The following is an 18,850-nucleotide window of genomic DNA, read 5'->3' on the forward strand; positions in this document are numbered from 1 at the left end:
TTCTCCGCATGCGCGGCGCGGCCAGGGGTTGCCGTGACTTAGGGCGAGGGGTGTGGGCGTGGCCGCTGCCCCCGGCGCCGCGGAAGGAGAGCGGGGAGGTGGCGCGGCCCGTCCGCTGCGCCCGGCCGAGCGGGAGGGAGCGGGGAGGGAGGCGGCCCCGGCGACGGCGGGCCCGGCGCGGGGGGCTCTCAGCAACCGGCGGGGAGCAGCCGGGGAAGCCTCGGGGAGTCGCTGAGCCGCCGCGGGGATGAAGGACCGGCTGGCCGACCTGGCAGAGGTGAGCGGCGGGGCGAGTGCGGAGAGCGGGGAGGCTCCCGGGGAAGCGGAGCGGCGGGCTGAGGCGAGGAGCGGGGCGGGAGGGGACAAAGGCGGCGGAGTGCGGGGGGGGGGGCGGGTATGTGCGTGTGTGAGGGCCGTGCGGGCCGCCCTGGGGCAACGGGCAGCGGCGGGAGGGTTGATGTTCCGTTGCGGGATCCGCCGAGGCACCGCCTGTGCCGCGTCCCTGGGGGCAGGGAGGGCCCCGGCTGCCGCACGCTCCTTTCCCGCTCCCCCTCGGGGCGGGGGGCGGCTTCCTCCCGAGAGCCGGGGAGGCGCGCCGGGGCCTGGGCATCAGGCAGCCAAGTTCAGGCTTCTCCGGTTTTTAGAGATCACCCTCGCTTCCTCCTGACCTCCAGCGCGTTTCAAACGTTACGTTTTGAATGACCGATAAACTGCATCGTAATTTTGTTTTCCAGCTGCCCGTGGGGTAGATTTATCCGCTCGGGAAGTGTTTAACCAGTAGTGCGTCAGTAAAGCTGTCTGCAGATATTATTTTCCGTGTGTTTATAAAATGGTAGCTGGTAATGTTTATATGCTCTTTTCCTTTCCCTTATTTGTGCTTTGAAAACAGTATCCAAAAAAAAAAAAGGAGAGTTGAAGGGAGGTACCATCGTGTCTGTCTTCAACAGGATATGGCTTGATTGAAATAAAAGGATATTTGACTTTTTTTTTTTTTTTTTCCGTGAAAATAAGTGGAAATGGAGAACACACAGGAGTTCCTGTGATAGTTCTAAGACTCCACATATGAGTGGAAGCTGGCCTGCGTTGAGCTGCATACAAGTTTGGGGCTCATTCATTTTAAAATTAAGTTTGTGTCTTGTGGAACACAAAATACATTTTGGAAGCTCTATCTCTGAGTGACAGAATTGCCAGTCTCTTTGTCTTCCTCTCCAAAAGGATGAATTGGCATCTGAAAAGTTTTTGCATTATTAGATTGCAATATCTTTACCAGGAAAGATGTTTTGGAGTCGTGCCAAAGAAATGTGTAATTTTTTTTCAGGTATACTTCTTCTCTTTTCCTATTTCTAAGCATGTCCAGGTTGTAGGAATACATGCTGAATTTCGGTGATGGTGTACACTTCCCAGAAAGCGGAGGCAGCAAATGGTGGTCTGAATTTGCTTTTTAATTTATAGTCCTAGACACTTAGACTTCATTCTGACTGAGTGGAAGCAGCAGTGGCCTCTTGTATGTTTTGGGTGTTTTTTTTTTAATTAAAACCCCTAAAACACATGCCCCCCTCCCCCCCAATATATATTGTTAAAAGTTTTAAAAGCAGCTGTACATAGCGGGAGGTTAAGCCGGCTTTAATATTTGGCATCTGAAACATTACTATACTGCAGCAAGCTAATTCTCTAACTGAAACATTATTGCAGCAAGCTGCTGTTTTAAACATAGTGGTTAGTATTGCTGAAGTGCTTCGTATATTCATTAACATGATTTTCACTGCCTGTAGAATTGACAAATAGCTTGGAGACTTAAAATTGAAGTTTTCTTCTAACTAGAAGAAAATATTTAAACATCAAATGAAGGCAGAAGTTATTGAAGATCCAGTCTACACTTTATCCCTTCAAAGTGTGTGGGTGACGTGAAGTTTTGAAAAGCTGCATACCCAAGGGAGATGGCTTTTGTAAAACTTGATTTCCTCAGGGAACTCATGGAAGTAACAACTTCCATCTTACATCTTCATCTGAAATATCCATGTTTTTGTGATTTTTCCTTTATTCATATAAAGGCTTTGAACGGTGATACCTGGTCATACGTGGATAAGATTGCTTTGAAAAGGAATAAATAATCTGAAGAAATAGTGTATTAACATGTGTTTGCCTATTTTCCAGAGTGTTTCAGTTTGACTAGTGTGGTTAGAATCATAGAATCATTAAGGTTGAAAAAGACCTTTAGGATTATTAAGTCCAAATGTCAACCCAACACCACCGTGCCCACTAAACCATGTCCCGAAGTGCCACATCTACATGTTTTTTGAACACCTCCAGGGCTGGTGACTCCACCACTCCCCTGGGCAGCCTGTTCCAATGCTTGACCACTCTTTCAGTAAAGAAATTTCTTCTGATATCCCATCTAAACCTCCCCTGGTACAACTTGAGGCTATTTCCTCTCGTCCTATTGTGTCCTAGTTCCATTGAGTTTTATTTGGCTAAATGGGTAAGTGAAGAGTGGAGTATATATGTTGTGGCTTTTAAGCAGGCCTGGGCCTGCAAAATCTTCAGAAACTGCTTTGCCTCTTTCCCTTAATATAAGAATATCATTGTGTTTTACTTTGGTTGTATCTTACATGTAAGTTCCGTCCACCCCGTTTCCCCCAAAGACCCAATGTGGTCCACAAGTAGTTTAAGAAATCTGAGTACTTCAGCCAGTCTACACTGACCCATTGTGACTAAACACAGTATTCCCTGTAGCAGATAGGTTAATTTAAGTTTACATCTCTTCATTTGTGTGTTCCTAGATTTCCCTTTATCCTTATAAAGAAGAGGGAGAAATGTTACATATCAATGTTTGTGGCCCATTAACATAAAGTAATCATAACTTGATACTTTTGGTAATACACTGTATTTAGGCAGTTCAACAGTGCTGAAATAGTTGCTGGAGAAAGAAATTGTTGAAGACATGCAAATTATATAGTCTTCAGATAATGTTGCTTCTTCTTACTTTCTAGCTGGGAAGAGTCTTGTAAAATACACACTGCTTCAGGAGACAGTAACCATGATTGTATTTGTCTACTTTTAGAGGATTATTTTAATGTCACTTCTGAATTATTTGAAGCAGGCCAAAATGAACTTGTCAGCTGTTTGAATTGCCCTTTAATACAATTAATTGGACAATTGATCAAATCCCAGACTGATTTTAGTTAATTTTGAGCACAAATGAGTGTAAGATTAAAAGAAGAATAAAAGGTTCTCTCTGATCCAGTGCACTGTTTTCAGCAGTGGTGGATAGTAGGATATTGAGGGAAGAAGAAAAAAACCCAACAAAACAAACAGGGCAAGTACCTAGCAATGACTGTGTAAAATATTCTCCCAGCATTCAATGGTTCATGGATACAAGTCCATCTTAAAATGGCTTAAAAAGAGCTGTAGGGTCTGTTTTCAGCACATGTAGCTAGTGTCAGGTGTTAAAACCAGATGTCCTTTTAAAGGTCTGTTAATAACAGTCATTCAGACTTTTTTGTTATTGTTGTTAACTCCTTTAAGAAAGAGGTAAGATGTAAACCTCTGCATAGGCGTGATGTCTTAGATCTCAGGTTTGGGGTGCATTGTTCATATGGCTCAAAAATTACCATCTTGTTAGATGCTGAAATGGACGCAGAGCTACCTATTGAAATCCATTTTTCTTGCTTGATTGGTGAATCATGTTAAATACATGCTTTTTGTATTTCTTTACTCTTGAGTGTTACTGAGACACAACCTTTGAAAAGTACATTTATATTTGATTGTAGCTTTTTTTTTTAAAAAAAAAAAATAGAAACAAACCAAGGACCTGTAACTTGAACAGAACTGCACTGATTTTTTTGTAAGCTATTTCATGGGCATTCACTTAGTGCCCCCAAAACTGTTTAGGAGTGAGTGAAGAACTGCAAAGTCGCAAAAGCTAAAATTGGTAGCATTGGGTGGTATGGAAAACAAAATGCAAAAGGAACCTTTTCAGAAGGAGGGAAACATTGCTGAGTTGCTGAGTTCTTTTTTTTTTTTTTTTTTTTTCCCCTCTGAGTTTAACTTCTTACATTAGTCTGTGTTAAAGCGTGGAGTTTCTGAAGATGAGCTGTATGTTTCCGTGTCGTAACAGCATAAAATAATTTCTTGTGGCTGGTTACTGTATGATTTCTTCCTGGTTGTACAATAGTGCTGCTAAATGCATGTTAATGATTGACCTGTCAAAGCTGCCTGACAGATCTCCTTGGCCCTCTGTAGGCCCTTCCTGGCCACTCTGATAGAAAAGAATTTCTGGAAACCCTGGTGCTGTGTGGAGAAACTGTAACACTCTGTGACCTGCTCCTTGGGTCTGATTTGTGAGGATAATGGTGGTCAGTTATCTTTGCAGCCTGCTGGAGGAATACATGCGATCTGGACTGAGAAATAACTAACCTTGAATGGGATTTCAAGGGCAAGTAATAGTTATGTTTTTAGGTCAAAAGCTGTTCTCACTTTCAAAGGTCAGTAATTAATTTGGTGAGATATCTCAAGCTAGACATATTCCTGCAATTCTGTAAGCTATGGGAAATGTCAGAAGTTTCATAAACCGTCAGGGTAGCTCCTACTTGGAGCTGAGAAATTATATTGTCTGAATATCTGGATTGTGTCATATGAACCAACTTCTGAGGGAACTTGATATATTTTATAAGTCTATGAATGTTTATGAGATTCTGTGGCGCAGACCTTTAGTCCCAAGTTCAAAGTATGAGCTGCAGACGGATTTTGTTAGATTGCTCTTGGCGGTGTCGTGAAACTTTTTATCAGTTTTTTTTTGTGCTACTACTTATACTGGGGAGGTAAGGTCTTGGAGAAACAATATGTTTCGGCTAAGTTCGACCATAAAAGTGAATTCTTGGTAGATTTGTGTGCTTGTCAAAAGAAGATACATCACTTAAGTTGAAGAGAGTTGGCGAATAAGCTGTGTTTTAGGTGAGCGGTGATTTAAGAACATAGAAAACAGAGGTTGATGAGTCATCAGATGTCTCAAGTGCTGATGTTCAGAGTAGGCTGTCCATAAATCCTTCAGCAAACTGATCTGTCAGTGGTGTCATTGCAACCAAATGTGAAAGTGAAATGAGGGTGGAACTGACTTCAGGGTGGGTAATCACCAGGGCTTCCTTCCAGCCCAGCTCCACAAACGGGACTTCTGAGTAACAATTTTGTCTTTCGTTTAAGATTCACTCAAGTGTTTAACGTTATACTAAGATTTTCTGACCAATCTAAAGGCTGACATGCTGAATCTCTTAGCTGATAGTATTTTCATTGGTTTTAGTTCAATTAGCTAAATATATCGTGTGATTCTAAACGAGCAGAAAAGTTATTCTTTACTCAGTAAATAAGAGCAGAAGATGTTCTTTTACATAGATAATGAAATTAAATGTCTTTGAAGTGTAGCTTGTTCTTAAATATTAACTTAAAACTGGTAGCTTTGTAGGGCTGCATTCTCTGGAATGGGTGAAAGTTGGGTGACTTCATTTGGGCTTATTTGTATTAAGCAAGACTGTTAATTGATTGCAGTCCCTAACGACAGATTCTTTAATATTGAGTTCTAGCAATCATCTCCCCAAAATGAGTAACTATAAAAAGTCTTTAATGACACACAGCGCTGAGTGATCCGGGAGAGCATTAACATTTAAATTCCTGTATTTCAGTCGGGGCATTATGGTTTCCCCTGAGCATAGAAACTGGATTATTTCTGACAGATGTACTGTTGTAGGGCTTTATACGCTCTCTGAATTGGCAGGAAAGGAACTCTCACAAAGTATAGTAACTTTCCTTGAAGATTTGGGGCACTCTTAGATTTTGGTGCAGAGATCTTAGAATCTTAGGATCGTGGAATAGTTTGGGCTGGAAGGTACCTTTAAAGGCCATCCAGTCTGACCCCCCTGTAGTGAGCAGGGACATCTTTAGCTACATCAGGTTCCTCAGAGCCCTGTCCAACCTGACCTTGATTGATCTTTGTTGAGTATAACCTTCTCTATTAGATAATAGCAGTGTTTGACATTGGATTAAATTGCAGGATTATCATGCAAATAATACACATCTCACCTAGTTTAATAAAACCAGAAACAAAGGGCTTATTGGGTAATAGGGTCAGGGTTTAGGAGCAGAAAGTGGATGTTAGAAGATCAAAGGCAGAGGGTCTTGTAAGAAAAAAGGAGTGTTGGACATGAAAATCCCTTGATGATACCTGTCTTATGGGGTTTTTTCTAACAGGTAACCCATTGACTATATCGTAGAAGAATATTTTGTTCTATTTTTAATTCAATGCAGTTCAAACAGTCTGTGCTCTACAGAGGGAACTAGAGAGCATGGAAGATGTAACCCTGCCTTTATATGATGCATGTTAATTCTCAAATTCTATCGAAGGAAAAGAGAATCTCATTTACTGTCGCGATCCATCTATTCTGCTGGGCTGACTCAAGGGTTAGGGAAGTGAATGTTGGGTCAGGGGATGTATTGGGCTGTGTGCCCTGGAGATCTGTGAGAGCCCGTCAACTTGAGTTTCTGCCTCCTTGGCTGCTGTTCTAAGGGTTTGTCAGTTACATAATGCATGTATAGTTTAGTGTAGCATAATTATGTCTAAATCGGTGTGGAATGGCAGCCTTGAAAACACCCGAGGGCAAAACTAGTAAGCAGATGTTGATAGCTTTTTATTCTAGCTTTCATTAGGTGTTTAGCTTATTACATGTCAAGGCAGTCATCAGCACGCCTCTTAGTATTTCTTGGAGAGGGTTCGAGTTACTGTCTGTGCAAACCGAATGTTATTTTCAGTTCATGTGGGACTCACTGTGGAAATATCTTTATGCTGTGAGAGAACGCTTATATGCCAAATTGTATTTTAATAATTTTTATGACAGGTAATGAAAACTGACATCACTTACAGGCTGGTTCTTCCTGAAGTTGTCTGCAGAGGAGTACGTGCCTTGGCATTCACAACTTCGTGGTGGTCAGGTGACTTTCTATGACCTCTCTGCAGATTTCTTTTTAGATTATGGTCCTGAGGAAAGGAGAACTTTTTTGACTTACAGACTGTTGACAAAATTGTGTTTACAGTAGCAGTGCGGAAGAAGTCGTAGTTGTTTCAGAACAGTATCCTGAGTTTTATTTCATAGACTTGTTTTGTTATGTTTTACAGTGTAAAGGAAATGAAGATGGGGAGACAGTTATTGTTGAAAAAGACCACTTTATGGATGACTTCTTCCAACAGGTAAGGTTATAGGTTTCGCCATCTATTAAAGACTTAGTTTTCTCTCTGTGCCTTTTAATTTCTGTAATTAGGTTTAACAATTGATCTACATGCACACCCTCCAGGATGCTTTGTAATGGTATGCAAAATCAAATATTGGTAACACTTTTGCTTGTTTGTGTCAGGCTATTTCCTGTCTTTACTTCACGGAATGTTTTTTAACTCCCTGTTGACGAGAAATTTGCTTACAGAATTTTAAAATCTTTTATATTAAGAATAATGGCACTTAAGTCTTTGGTCATATAAAATATATTTGCTATTAAGAATACCATTTTTTCTTAAAAAAAAAATAGTGCAAGCTGTTTAAATGTCAACATTTCTGCTGGGATTTCTGTCAGATACTTACAAATATTGCAATTAAATGCTTTATGATTTTTATTACCAAAGACATTTATTTTTTAAAAAATTTTTGCCCTAAATTCAGGTGATTTCATTGCCATATTTCTCTTCCTCTAGGTTGAGGAACTTAGAAATAATATAGCAAAAATAGCACAAAATGTGGAAGAAGTGAAGAAGCAGCACAGCATTATCCTGTCAGCACCAAATCCTGAAGGAAGTGAGTATCCCTTTTTTTGGATTTCAGATATGTGTAGCTAGATACTCTGAAATAAATTTTTGTTCGTTGCAGGTGTTGAGAATGCAAAATGTAACTATTTATTTATTTAAATATTTCCATATTTAATATTGAATTAATATTTTCATTTGCTTATTTTTACCTTTTTAAAGTCTCATTTGAAGAAATACATTTTCAAAATACTTGTTGCGTCCTCCAAACCTTTGCTAGACCAAAACTCAGTTTAATCTTGAAGTTGATTGTGTCTTCAGAAACGTGGAGGCTACTTGCATTTATTTTAATTTGTGAAAATGTCGAAGCTGTCAACTGAAGCTCATCTGGTAAAGCCATCGTCTTCTCTCTGTTCCTTGGTAGGGGCAAGGTCCTGTCTAGCACTAACGCTACGGCCACCTGCTTCAGGGGTAGTAACAGTTCCAGCCCTATTTTTAGAGTCTGTAAGCCAACGCTGAAAGTGAACATGTCCTTTCTGAACAGGGAACTTGAAAGTTTAGGGAACTCGCCCAGAAATGTGGAACCTTCTCTGTTCTCAACACTTCTTAATTCAAGGCTTGCCTGGGTTTGTGGGCAGGATTTAAAGAAAAGGGAAGAAAAGATGCTGAGATATTTTTGTGGAATGTTGTAATGTCAGCTTAGCAGTTACCTTCTTGCTGATGAAAACTAAACTTTGGGTGTTAGTTTTTCTTTTCCCCCTGTTTTCTTTGTCTATGGATGGGCATATCTTTGTATTCTTACAAATGATTTTGCAGGTTGCTTTTTGTCTTAACTTTAGTATACAGTCCATGAATCTCAGGTTTAATAAGGATTCATTTGAATGGTTAAAATCTGTGGTGTCGCATCATTTATCAGCTTGTATTTGCTAAAAATTGTGCTCAGTAATGCATCTGATTTGTGGAGGAACACCATATTGCTTGTGAGTTCTTTGTGCTCTTGTGAATTTAGTGTCTTCAGTAAACAGAATAACAGAGAACTAGCCAAGACTGTGTAGTATTCTTCAAAAATATAGGCAGTGCGTGGTATAGTTATGTTAATAAGGGTAAGAGGAATGGCCTGTGATAAACAACAGAACTAAAAAAAGGAAGATAAACCTGTATTTTCACTTGATAGACTTCAGTGAACTTTCATTTTGATCACCAAATGAATATTCCCCTGAAAGCGTTACATTAAGAAAAATGTGGAATATTTTGTCACTAGGTTTAGTCGATGGTTTGGTAATAACATTTCCCAAGCGTAAGGGCTTGTCATAAGAAGCAGGAATCTGATAGTATGCTGTTATAAAAATCGTATTTAAAGTACTTAGGAGTATAATAAACTTCATCTCTGCATGGTTGAACTGAATACAATTATGAGATTGCAAGGTAGAGTTGTAGATTGCTGGCTTACTACTCTGTCATTAACAGTTCTTAAAAAAATCTCTTTTTTAAAGGGACAAAGGAAGAACTTGAAGAATTAAATGAGGAAATAAAGAAGATTGCCAATAAAATTCGAGCCAGGTTAAAGGGTAAGTTGTGATGAGAAGTAAAACTACTGTTGCTTGTGATGATTCAGGATGGTAGCTGTGTTACAAAGTTAGTGCATTGCAGCTGAACTTCTAAACTTTAAAAGCTGTGTTACGTGTGCATAAATTGTACAACTTTTTAAAAAAAAAAATCAAAAAAGAGAGAGAGAGAAACCAACTAAAGTACAGTGCATGTCAGTAACAGTATCGTCCGCTGCTTTATTCCTCCTCTGCATGCTTCACTGCTGATAAATACCAGGTCTCAGCACAGTCTGGTTTGTGGAACAGGACAAGGAGCTTGCTTGCTCTCAGAAATAACCTAGAAAATTACAATGCAAAGTAATTCCTGTGTAGAAATGTATTCTGCAACTGAAATGCTGTTGTTTGGTCACGATGTTTTGGAGGAAGATGGCTTTAACTGCCAAAAGACCGTCTCCATGGCATGAATGCATACATAGGGAATTGCTCTAAAGAACCTACTGTATTTTAACTTCAGACTAGCTAATTTCGCTGAAGCTTTCCCCTCTGAGTATGCCTTAATTGCTTAGCATAGGTTTTGAAATTTATTAAGTGTTCTAATGTTACTGCATTACAATGACTGAATGCTTCTGTCCTTCCATAAACACTAGGGTATCGTGCTTATTGTTTAAACTGTAAGAGCAGCCCACTTTGTTATACTTTTTGAAATTTTTCAGAGTAATGGACGGTAGTGCGACTCTGAAAGAGTATTGAAGTAGTTACTGTATTTTAAGATCTGTACCAGTTACCAAAATTATTTTAAATACTACATACACATCTATAACTGCCAGCCCCCTTCTCCCCCTGAAATGTTAAACATATCTATGGGGAGCTTGTACATGAAAAAAAGTAATTATTAATAGTATTTACAAAGTAACTGAGCTACGATATTAAATAATCATACTGAACGTTGACTCATAATATTCTTGTATTGTTCTTAGCTATTGAACAAAGTTTTAATCAGGGTGAAAATGCTAATCGGACATCAGTGGACCTCAGGATAAGAAAAACACAGGTATGATCACTTACGTTTAAAGAAAATAAAAGGATTCTAGTAAATCAAAGGATGAAATAATTTTTCTGAAATAGTTTCAGAACTTCATGTTCTGTTTTGTTGGAATGTAAATACCACTTTCAGTTGTTGTGCAGTAGTGTTTGCTGTATCAAAAAAAAGTAAATGTTTTTGTTCCACATTTTTAAATCCTCAAAAAACAGCACTCTGTATTAGCTCACAAGTTTGTGGAGGTCATGACGGAATACAACGAGACCCAAACTCTTTTTCGAGAACGCAGCAAAGGTCGGATACAGAGACAATTAGAGATAAGTAAGTGACCTGAATACACTTTTTTTTAAAAAAAAAAAAAAAGATGAATTGTGTTGTTAGTACCTCCCTTGTTTCTTACTACTTAAAGATGGTACAAAGCATCATACATCTTGGACATCTGCTTGAAGCATGTGAGTGAAAACAAACAGTTTTATCGTATGGCGTTAACTCTTTGGTACTACTCTTCAGAACAGCTGTAAAGAAAATAGATGAAGCTCACTGAATGATTTATTTTATGTTGAAAATTATTAAAGAAAATACCTTTTTTCTTTTGTTTCATTTATTTCCAATGTTGCAACTTTAAACAAAACATTAAGAAAACCTGTGTTCTGAAGATAGCAAGTGTTATAAAAAGCCATTCCAATATTAACATGCTAAACAGGACAACATCTCTCTTTATGCTATGCTATTTTTGTCAGTAAGAACACTTGTTAAATCCGGATGACATATAATGGCAGCACTGATTTTATGTCTCTAATCATTTGATGACTGACTCACATTTGACTTATTAAATAATTGATTATTGTGACGAGTATACAGAAAGGTACCTGACTCTACTCCGAACTACAGCATCTACATTGGAAGGTGTCTAAAAAAATCTGTAACATCTTGTACCTAAAATTAGCCGTTTTGAATACCTCCTGTAAAAGCAAATACATACATTGCTGAAATAGGAAATGCAAACAGAAAAGTTGGCAAATTATAAGACGACTTTGCTTTTCATGAGCTTCTCAAATTTGTCATTAGCTTCTCATACTAATAGTTCAATTCAGCATTTCAGTAAAGTTTATCAGGCAAGGTAAATTCTTCTTTACCTGTGCGTTTGAGGGGAGGGACCCTAATACCTCAGGACATGGCTCTTAAGTTAGTGTTATGACCCAGGTAGAGCCTTCAGCTTTTCCTCAGCACTAAAAATTTTAAAGCAGCATTCGTGGGTGTTGACATCAGAAAGTAATATTCAAACTGTAACTTTCATCTGATAGGACAGAGTTATATAAGTTATTACAGTTATTAAAATTGTTTTACATGGGAAGAACAGGGATTTGATACGTAATTTTTAAAACTGCAATGACTCCTGAATGTGTTGCCTGATTCATAAAACTTGAATTTGTCATACCAGTGTGATCAATAGGATTCGGTTTGCTTAAACACACAGTAATAAACTACATCAATTGTTAAATGTATTCTGCAAAGTAGAAATGAAGGTATGCCGGCTATAGGTAACTGTCTTCTGAACATGGATTATGAATGTAATCCTGTTCTGATAAAATGGAATTTATGTACAGATTTTACTGGCCACACAGAGGTGTGGAGCAAGTAAATGAGGTGGCAATGTGGCATGATTGAACAGGTAAATATTGAATGTTATATCTCAAGTTGTTCTTTCTGAAGAGCACTTCACAACCTTTATATGTACTTTGTAAATGTTTCTGATTAAACTCTTCAATTTGACTGAAAAAAAACCTCAAACCCCTAAACAAACGAACAAAAAATCACCAACCAGGAATTATTCATCATAGCTTTGAATCTACACTGTTTTCTGACTATTTCTTGATATTTTCTGGTTTTTTCATATGCAAAATGACACTTGGTAATGGCTAAAGACTACATTGTTTTATCCTGAAAAATGTTCAATAGAAGAATTGTCTTTGAATTGTTATCCTTCTGGTATGGTAAAATTCTATGTTCGCTAAATATGTGTTATGTGAAGTACTGTTGTTTTTCTTCTAGCTGGAAAGACCACCACTGATGAGGAACTGGAAGAAATGTTGGAGAGTGGTAATCCTTCAATTTTCACTTCTGATGTATGTATTTCTGGTCTAGTTATGTCTCTCCTGCTCTGCTGCTTCCGCTGTTTAGAAGCGTGACAGCATGTACTTATTTATGTCCATATCTTTTTTTGTATCTCCCAAAGATTATATCAGACTCTCAAATAACTAGGCAAGCTCTGAATGAAATTGAGTCACGTCACAAGGATATTATGAAACTGGAATCTAGCATACGAGAACTACATGAAATGTTTATGGACATGGCAATGTTTGTTGAGACTCAGGTAAATGAAGCAATTCAAACACATTTACGTAAGCGGGTTTTTTTTCCCCCGTCTTCCTCTTTGAAATATGTAGAAGCAATTGGTTATATTCAGATAATGCAGACTTACAGTGGGTTTTGACTGTGATTAGAATATATGAAAGTTATTCACTACAGGTTTTTTGTTTTGTTTAGACAAACATAGAGTCTAGATGCACTCATATGCCATGAGTAACTAAGCGTAGACTTTCTTTTCAGTTGGCATACTTAATATTTTCTTCAACGTGCTTATATTGTAATATGCTTGAACATTTTGTGCATGTTTAAGAACAACTCTCTCCTGGAACATTGGCTAACGTCTTGGGAATTTAGGATTCTCACAGACATGGTAAAGGAATTCTATGGTAGAATAAAACGGGTGTTAGCAAGGATGTTTGCAACTTGCACGTAATGCGAAGGTATGATTACTGTTATAACTCACATGAACATAAAGGCGTTGACAAGTAATGGAAGTTATCTCTTAGTCCTGACCTGTACATAAATTTGTTCTATTTGTAGTCTTTACATTCCAGTTATCTAACAAAAATATTTTTAACTTCTGTTCTTAAAAATTCTTTGACTTACACAGGACAGTGAAAAGAGTAATGTTCAGAAGATAAACTTTCCTGATAAGGACTATTTTCTTGGGTTTACTGGGTTTTGTTCTAGAAGTAGTGATGCTTTTATATTAAATATATAGCCAAGTCAAATTGGTAGCAGTTTTCTTTTGAATTAGAAATGAACAAAAGTTATTTGTGCATCATTTTTTAATGCTTTGCTGTTTACTGCTGCTGATTATTTCTTCTGATGGACAGAAACACAGGTAATAGACTTACTGTAATTTTTCACCAGTCCTCCATTTCATTACCAAATTTCATTCATCACAATTAAATTGAATTTTTTATGTATTGACATTCTAAACCCTGAATGAGGAACTTCTGAAGTTGCTACTACATGTGACGTTTTCTTAGATAACTGTTGAACTGTGTGAGAAATAGTCAATATCCTTTCCCACTTCCAGGCACATCAGGGATTTCTGATCTCTTTAGTGTGTCAGTTTTAGTTTTGGCTGGTAAAACATACCTCAGATTCAAAGGTATGTTCCTTTTTCAGGTGTTCAGCATGTTTTCCTGTAAAAGGGAGAAATATGCTTGTCCTGCCCATGAATGTTCCTTGTTTGATTAGAACTTTGAGCCCTTGCTTCTCAGTCCCTTTTCCTTTACCCATCAAAGCAGAAAAGCTGTCAGCCGCTAATATGTACATTAGTCACTTGCTTAAAATAACTGTTGATGTTCTGTAGCCTTTCTTCTCTTGGGCTCATTAACCAAGGATCCGTGGATTCCAATAATAAAATTTTTTCTTCAAAATTTCATTTTAAGGGTGAAATGATCAACAACATAGAAAAGAACGTGATGAATGCATCAGATTACGTGGAACATGCAAAAGAAGAGACAAAAAAGGCAGTTAAATATCAAAGTAAAGCACGAAGGGTATGCTGTCTTTCTCTAATTGTGCTAGTCAGTATGTTAACTTAGCACCTTATGAAGTGACCTTCAGATTTTTGTGGTGGTTGCAGTCAGTCCTTCAAGGTGGAATTAGTATATGCATTTTACTTTTTTGTAGTTGTGATATTTTAAATTAGGTTAGAAAACGTTGTTATAAATTAGTATATGACAGAGGAAGATTTTTCCAAGGGATTTTCCAAACAAACAAAAAAACCCCCATAATCCAGAAGAAATCAGAACATTTCCAGTGTGAATTAGTTTGCAATAGTTAATACTAAAAGTTGATATTGCCAGTAGAGGACAGAAATGTCTTGTACTACAGAAATGAAGGAGCAATCCATGCACAGCTAAGGCTATGTTCACAATTTTCCAGTTAAAAAGCTGTCATTACAGAGTGTAAAAACCCCAAAAGAAGAGTTGATATGTTATGCTAATAGATAAATCCACAGGTTCTTATTAACTACCATGATACTTTAAATTATTCAGACCCTTACTAAGCTTAAAGGTTTTTGGATCTTTATCACTGGTAAATTTACCTGGATTTGTAGTTATAAAATCACCATGTTAGCAGGAAAAATAAAATTACTGGTTTTGCTGAAGCAAGCTTACTTTTTTAGAAGTCCATGTGTAATTATTCTTTTTACAGGTAACTGCTTTGGTACTCCTGTAAAAGTACTAGATTAGGGAGATCTTCCCTCTGGGAAGGGTATGGCATCAAACTACGACAACAAATTTTGTGGAGGAATTGAGTTCAAAGTAATGTTCAGGCATTTTCCATTGGCATGGAAACTTGTTTTGTGTTTCAATAGCTTTCTTTGCATCAGAAAGTAGCTTGGTTTCAGAATAGATTATTTGGCTGAGTAATTTATTTTTGTATTTTCTAACTGTATGGTTGCAGAGTGAATGAAGTGTTCCTCTGGCATTATAACTTCCCCTGTTGAGATGCTGTGCGATTTTGTGAGGCTTTGGGTGGTAAGCTGGATTTGAGGGAATGACGTATCTTTATATAGATAGACAGATATCTACACGTAGATAACACGCGTGTTGTATTTGAAAAGAATTATTAAGGGGTGTCAGAGGAGTCCACTTGTTTGTAAATGGTGGTTTTCTCATCTTTGGGAACTATATAGGTATTAATCACACTAGTTTACCTGTAAACACTGTTTAAAAATGTTTATTCTTATGCATACAAGAGTGTACAGATAAATTGATCTCAATTTGAGAATTATGCAGCCTTTAATAAAAGTGAGCGTGGATCTAAAACCTGACTATTTAAAAAATTGAAAATAAACGCGAGTCTTAATGTGCTTAAAATGAAAATAATAATGCCTTGTTTTTTGACAGAAAATGTGGATAATTATCGTTGTGTCATTGGTGTTGATTGCCATAATTGCTCTAATTATTGGTTTGTCTGTTGGTATTCGGTGATGCTTGAATAACCTCCGCATGCATGACTTCCTGCCAGTGTGGCAGTAAGTAACTAATCAACTAATTTTCTTCCTTTTTCGTTCTGGTAACTTGTATTGTTCTAACCCTTCGTACCTGTGCAGTGAGTATTGGGGGGATAGGCTGGAGAGGCGGGGGTGGATCTGCTGTCGCTGCGTGCTGCCGGCGTGCTGCGTGCGCGTACCGCACGCTGACATCTAGCGGCAAGCTGCGGAATTGGCAGCGTGCGATCGCTGCTGAACTCGTAAACACGGAAGGAAAGGAGACCAAAAAGTCCAATTATTGTCTCCCAGTCCTTTGAAATTTTTTTTCTACTGAAAGTTCACATCAGCAAACAGTGTGCAGTAAGATGTGGAATATTAGTTACACTTGGAACTTTATCAAGTGGGGTTTACTATGGGTTTAGGTAGAGCTTTCGTAAAAGTAGATGTCCATGAAGCTGGCTATTAATGCCTTGCAGAGCATCCTGAAATTTCTTACTTTGAAGCTGTGTATTAATATTACTAAATGAAACAGTGGGGAATAACAAAGTATTTGTAAAAGGAAGTCTGCAAAGGTTCCAACTGGGATTTTAGGAGAAATTTGAAAATTTTTTCGATCTTCAGATTTTTGCTGTACTAATCTACCATTTCTTGTCAAGATAACACCTAGCCAGGCTAGGTAGAAAATAGCAGTTCACTCTTCTGAGTCCAATAGAAACTGCACTTCTTACATGCAGGATCTTTGAACTATGTGTGAAGCACTGTGAGTGGGATGTTGTTTCAGACAGCTGATCAGGAATTCAGTTATCTGAACTGAATTAACATTCTTTCAATATTAAGTTTTTAGTTTTGATGTTACAGTTTCTTCTCAGCTTTGGTATATGGGCAGATAACAAGATTTACTGTATCATTGTTTATAGTCAGAAATACCTGACCTAGTGTCACTGATGCATTTACATAGAACCCATCTTTTTTTTTTTTTCCTTGCAGCTCTTCTGAGCTATTACCTACACAATGTTTTTACTGACATTTTATTGAATTCCACTAAGTGTGCAGCTGTAACAGTTTGAGCAGGCTACAAATAGGTATCCAAGGAGGGTCCAGTAAGCAATGTTACTGTACTTAGCCTTGGCCTTGATAAGGAAGTGTTCACTGTTGCATCTGTTTCCATACATAATGGTATTTATGGAAGTTGGATATGAGTAATAACAGTTATTTTGTGAAGCAAAATACGGAGATGTTAGACAGCTCTATCTGGTAACTATGGTTACATGGATGTTAGAAAAGAAAGACTAACAATAGAAAATCACAGCAGTAAGAAAGAAAATCCAAACACTTGGATTAGATGTCGGTATTACTTTCTGTGGCTGTGCATGTATTTAAACAGTTCTGTATCTGACAAGGTATTTCAATCTCAAACTTTTCTCTCTTTTTTTGCAGAAATTGATGTTCATAATTATATGTGTAACTGTATTGCTTCTGATACTTGGAATTACCCTCGCAACAACACTATCATAGTAAGCACATTCCAAGAGTTACGACCCTTCAGAAACTACAAAACACATCTTTAGTGAAACCAAACCTTTTTTAATAAATGATGCCTTACACTGTTCCATGATGACGACTTATCCCTAATGGTTAAAAACAAAATCACTCTTAATGTTTACTCATAAATGAAGATCAGAATGTATTAGGATATGTATGAATTTTCATCATAAACTATGCATTTTTAAGACTGAAACTTACTCTCAATTGTTTTGAACTAAAGTGTCTTAGGATTTTTTTCGTATCTCAGTGTTACAAACAGTTTAAATAAGGAGTTAAGAGACTATTGAATTTTGACTGTTTGGCTTTTTTTCCTATTGCTAATATTCTAATAATGAATTTTAGTACTTTACCAGTGCTGCTTTTGTTAGCACTCTTGTGAAGATTTTTGAGATATAGCCATGTCTTTAAGTGTATTAATTATTTAGTCACCTTAACCTATCTAAGCTTTATACTTAGAAATTTTTTCTCCAACAAGTGTTGAAATATTTTATCCTGAAAAAAACTAGTTATTTAACTGTCTGCCTATTGCATCACACTTGAGAAGAAAAAAAAAAAGGTCTTTTACACTTTCCAGGTTGTGTTTTGTTTTTTTTTTCTTTCAGTGTGGCTAAGGTTAATTGCTTTAAATACTTCCTTGCCTTTATAATACAAAGTTAGTTGCAACATTTCTGAAGCAACTGAACTTGAGCAGATAATTTTACGAATAATCCTTGTGCAAAGGAAGCTGACGGATCAGTTTAGCCTTACTGTTCATGTGAATATGACAAAAATGATACTACTTCCCAAGTCAAGATTTCTTATTCAGAAGCTTGTCAATGTTGATGTGTGAGTGTAGCACGTAGGGATAAACTCCCTTGGAGGTCTGAAACATAATACAAACTAAGACACTGATTTGTTATGAAATTTGTGTGATATAACATATATGAGGTGTTTTAGTGTGTACATACCTGTTGTAGTGCTAGCTTGCCAGCCTTGAAAGCCTTCAGATGTAACCAAGTAACTGCATTTAATATTACAGGTTATTTTTGTATTTTGTGTGTAAAATATTTGTAACTTGAGTTTTTGACTTCTCATTGTTTAAGGATGTCCATGTAGATATGTAGATATATTTACACTGTAAGAGAATTAGAGGAAAGTATAATGTGTGCCTTTTTAAACAGTCTAAAACTACACTTGTCAGAGTTTCCAAATACTCAACTATAATGTTAACTGCAATAACTCGGTCCTAAAAGGTTAGAATCCTTAAACTTATGTTTTGTTGAGAGTGTCTGAGATCAAAGTTACTCAGTAAACTATAATTCAGTCTGTTGACTTAATGAAATTCAGCAGAGTTTACAATTTATATTGTACGTGTGAATATTCCTACTTTGCTGTCCAAATGGGAATGTGCTGGAGCTATGCAGATGTCAAACATGTTTAAAAAAGAAAAAAAACGCTGTTACTGGTCTCTTTGCAAGTCAGCCATAAAGAAGTCGCTTGAAAAATTTTGGCTTCATTAATGAACAAATTTCTTTACCTCTAAGTCCAGAACACTCACGCCAATAGGTGTGAGGAAGTTTACGTGCAAAGTAAGGAAAGATTGGTTGCCTTAATACTCATTCTAGGTAAAATATATT

General features: G+C 37.4%; 1 protein-coding gene across 3 annotated transcripts; it reads left to right on the top strand.

Annotated features, from left to right (window-relative positions):
* The first annotated feature begins 227 nt into the window (after nt 1-227).
* STX2 (syntaxin 2) lies at nt 228-17,299 on the top strand. 3 transcript variants are annotated; one of them, XM_086473982.1, is made up of 11 exons: nt 228-277; nt 7,163-7,234; nt 7,730-7,829; nt 9,271-9,345; nt 10,302-10,375; nt 10,576-10,684; nt 12,416-12,489; nt 12,600-12,737; nt 14,134-14,244; nt 15,604-15,731; nt 17,127-17,158. In XM_086473982.1, the coding sequence occupies exons 1-10, from the start codon at nt 248-250 to the stop codon at nt 15,685-15,687; spliced, it is 867 nt and encodes a 288-aa protein (XP_086330108.1). In that variant the 5' UTR covers nt 228-247; the 3' UTR covers nt 15,688-15,731; nt 17,127-17,158. The 3 variants fall into 3 exon arrangements, 2 of the variants coding, with proteins under 2 accessions (XP_086330108.1, XP_086330109.1); XR_015183922.1 differs by lacking the exon at nt 17,127-17,158 and having other exon boundaries at nt 14,134-15,231; nt 15,604-15,618; XM_086473983.1 differs by lacking the exon at nt 15,604-15,731 and having other exon boundaries at nt 17,127-17,299.
* Nucleotides 17,300-18,850: the final 1,551 nt, after the last annotated feature.

This window comes from Leptosomus discolor, chromosome 16 (assembly GCF_034619465.1).
Source record: "Leptosomus discolor isolate bLepDis1 chromosome 16, bLepDis1.hap2, whole genome shotgun sequence".
In the NCBI taxonomy this organism is placed as follows: domain Eukaryota; kingdom Metazoa; phylum Chordata; class Aves; order Leptosomiformes; family Leptosomidae; genus Leptosomus; species Leptosomus discolor.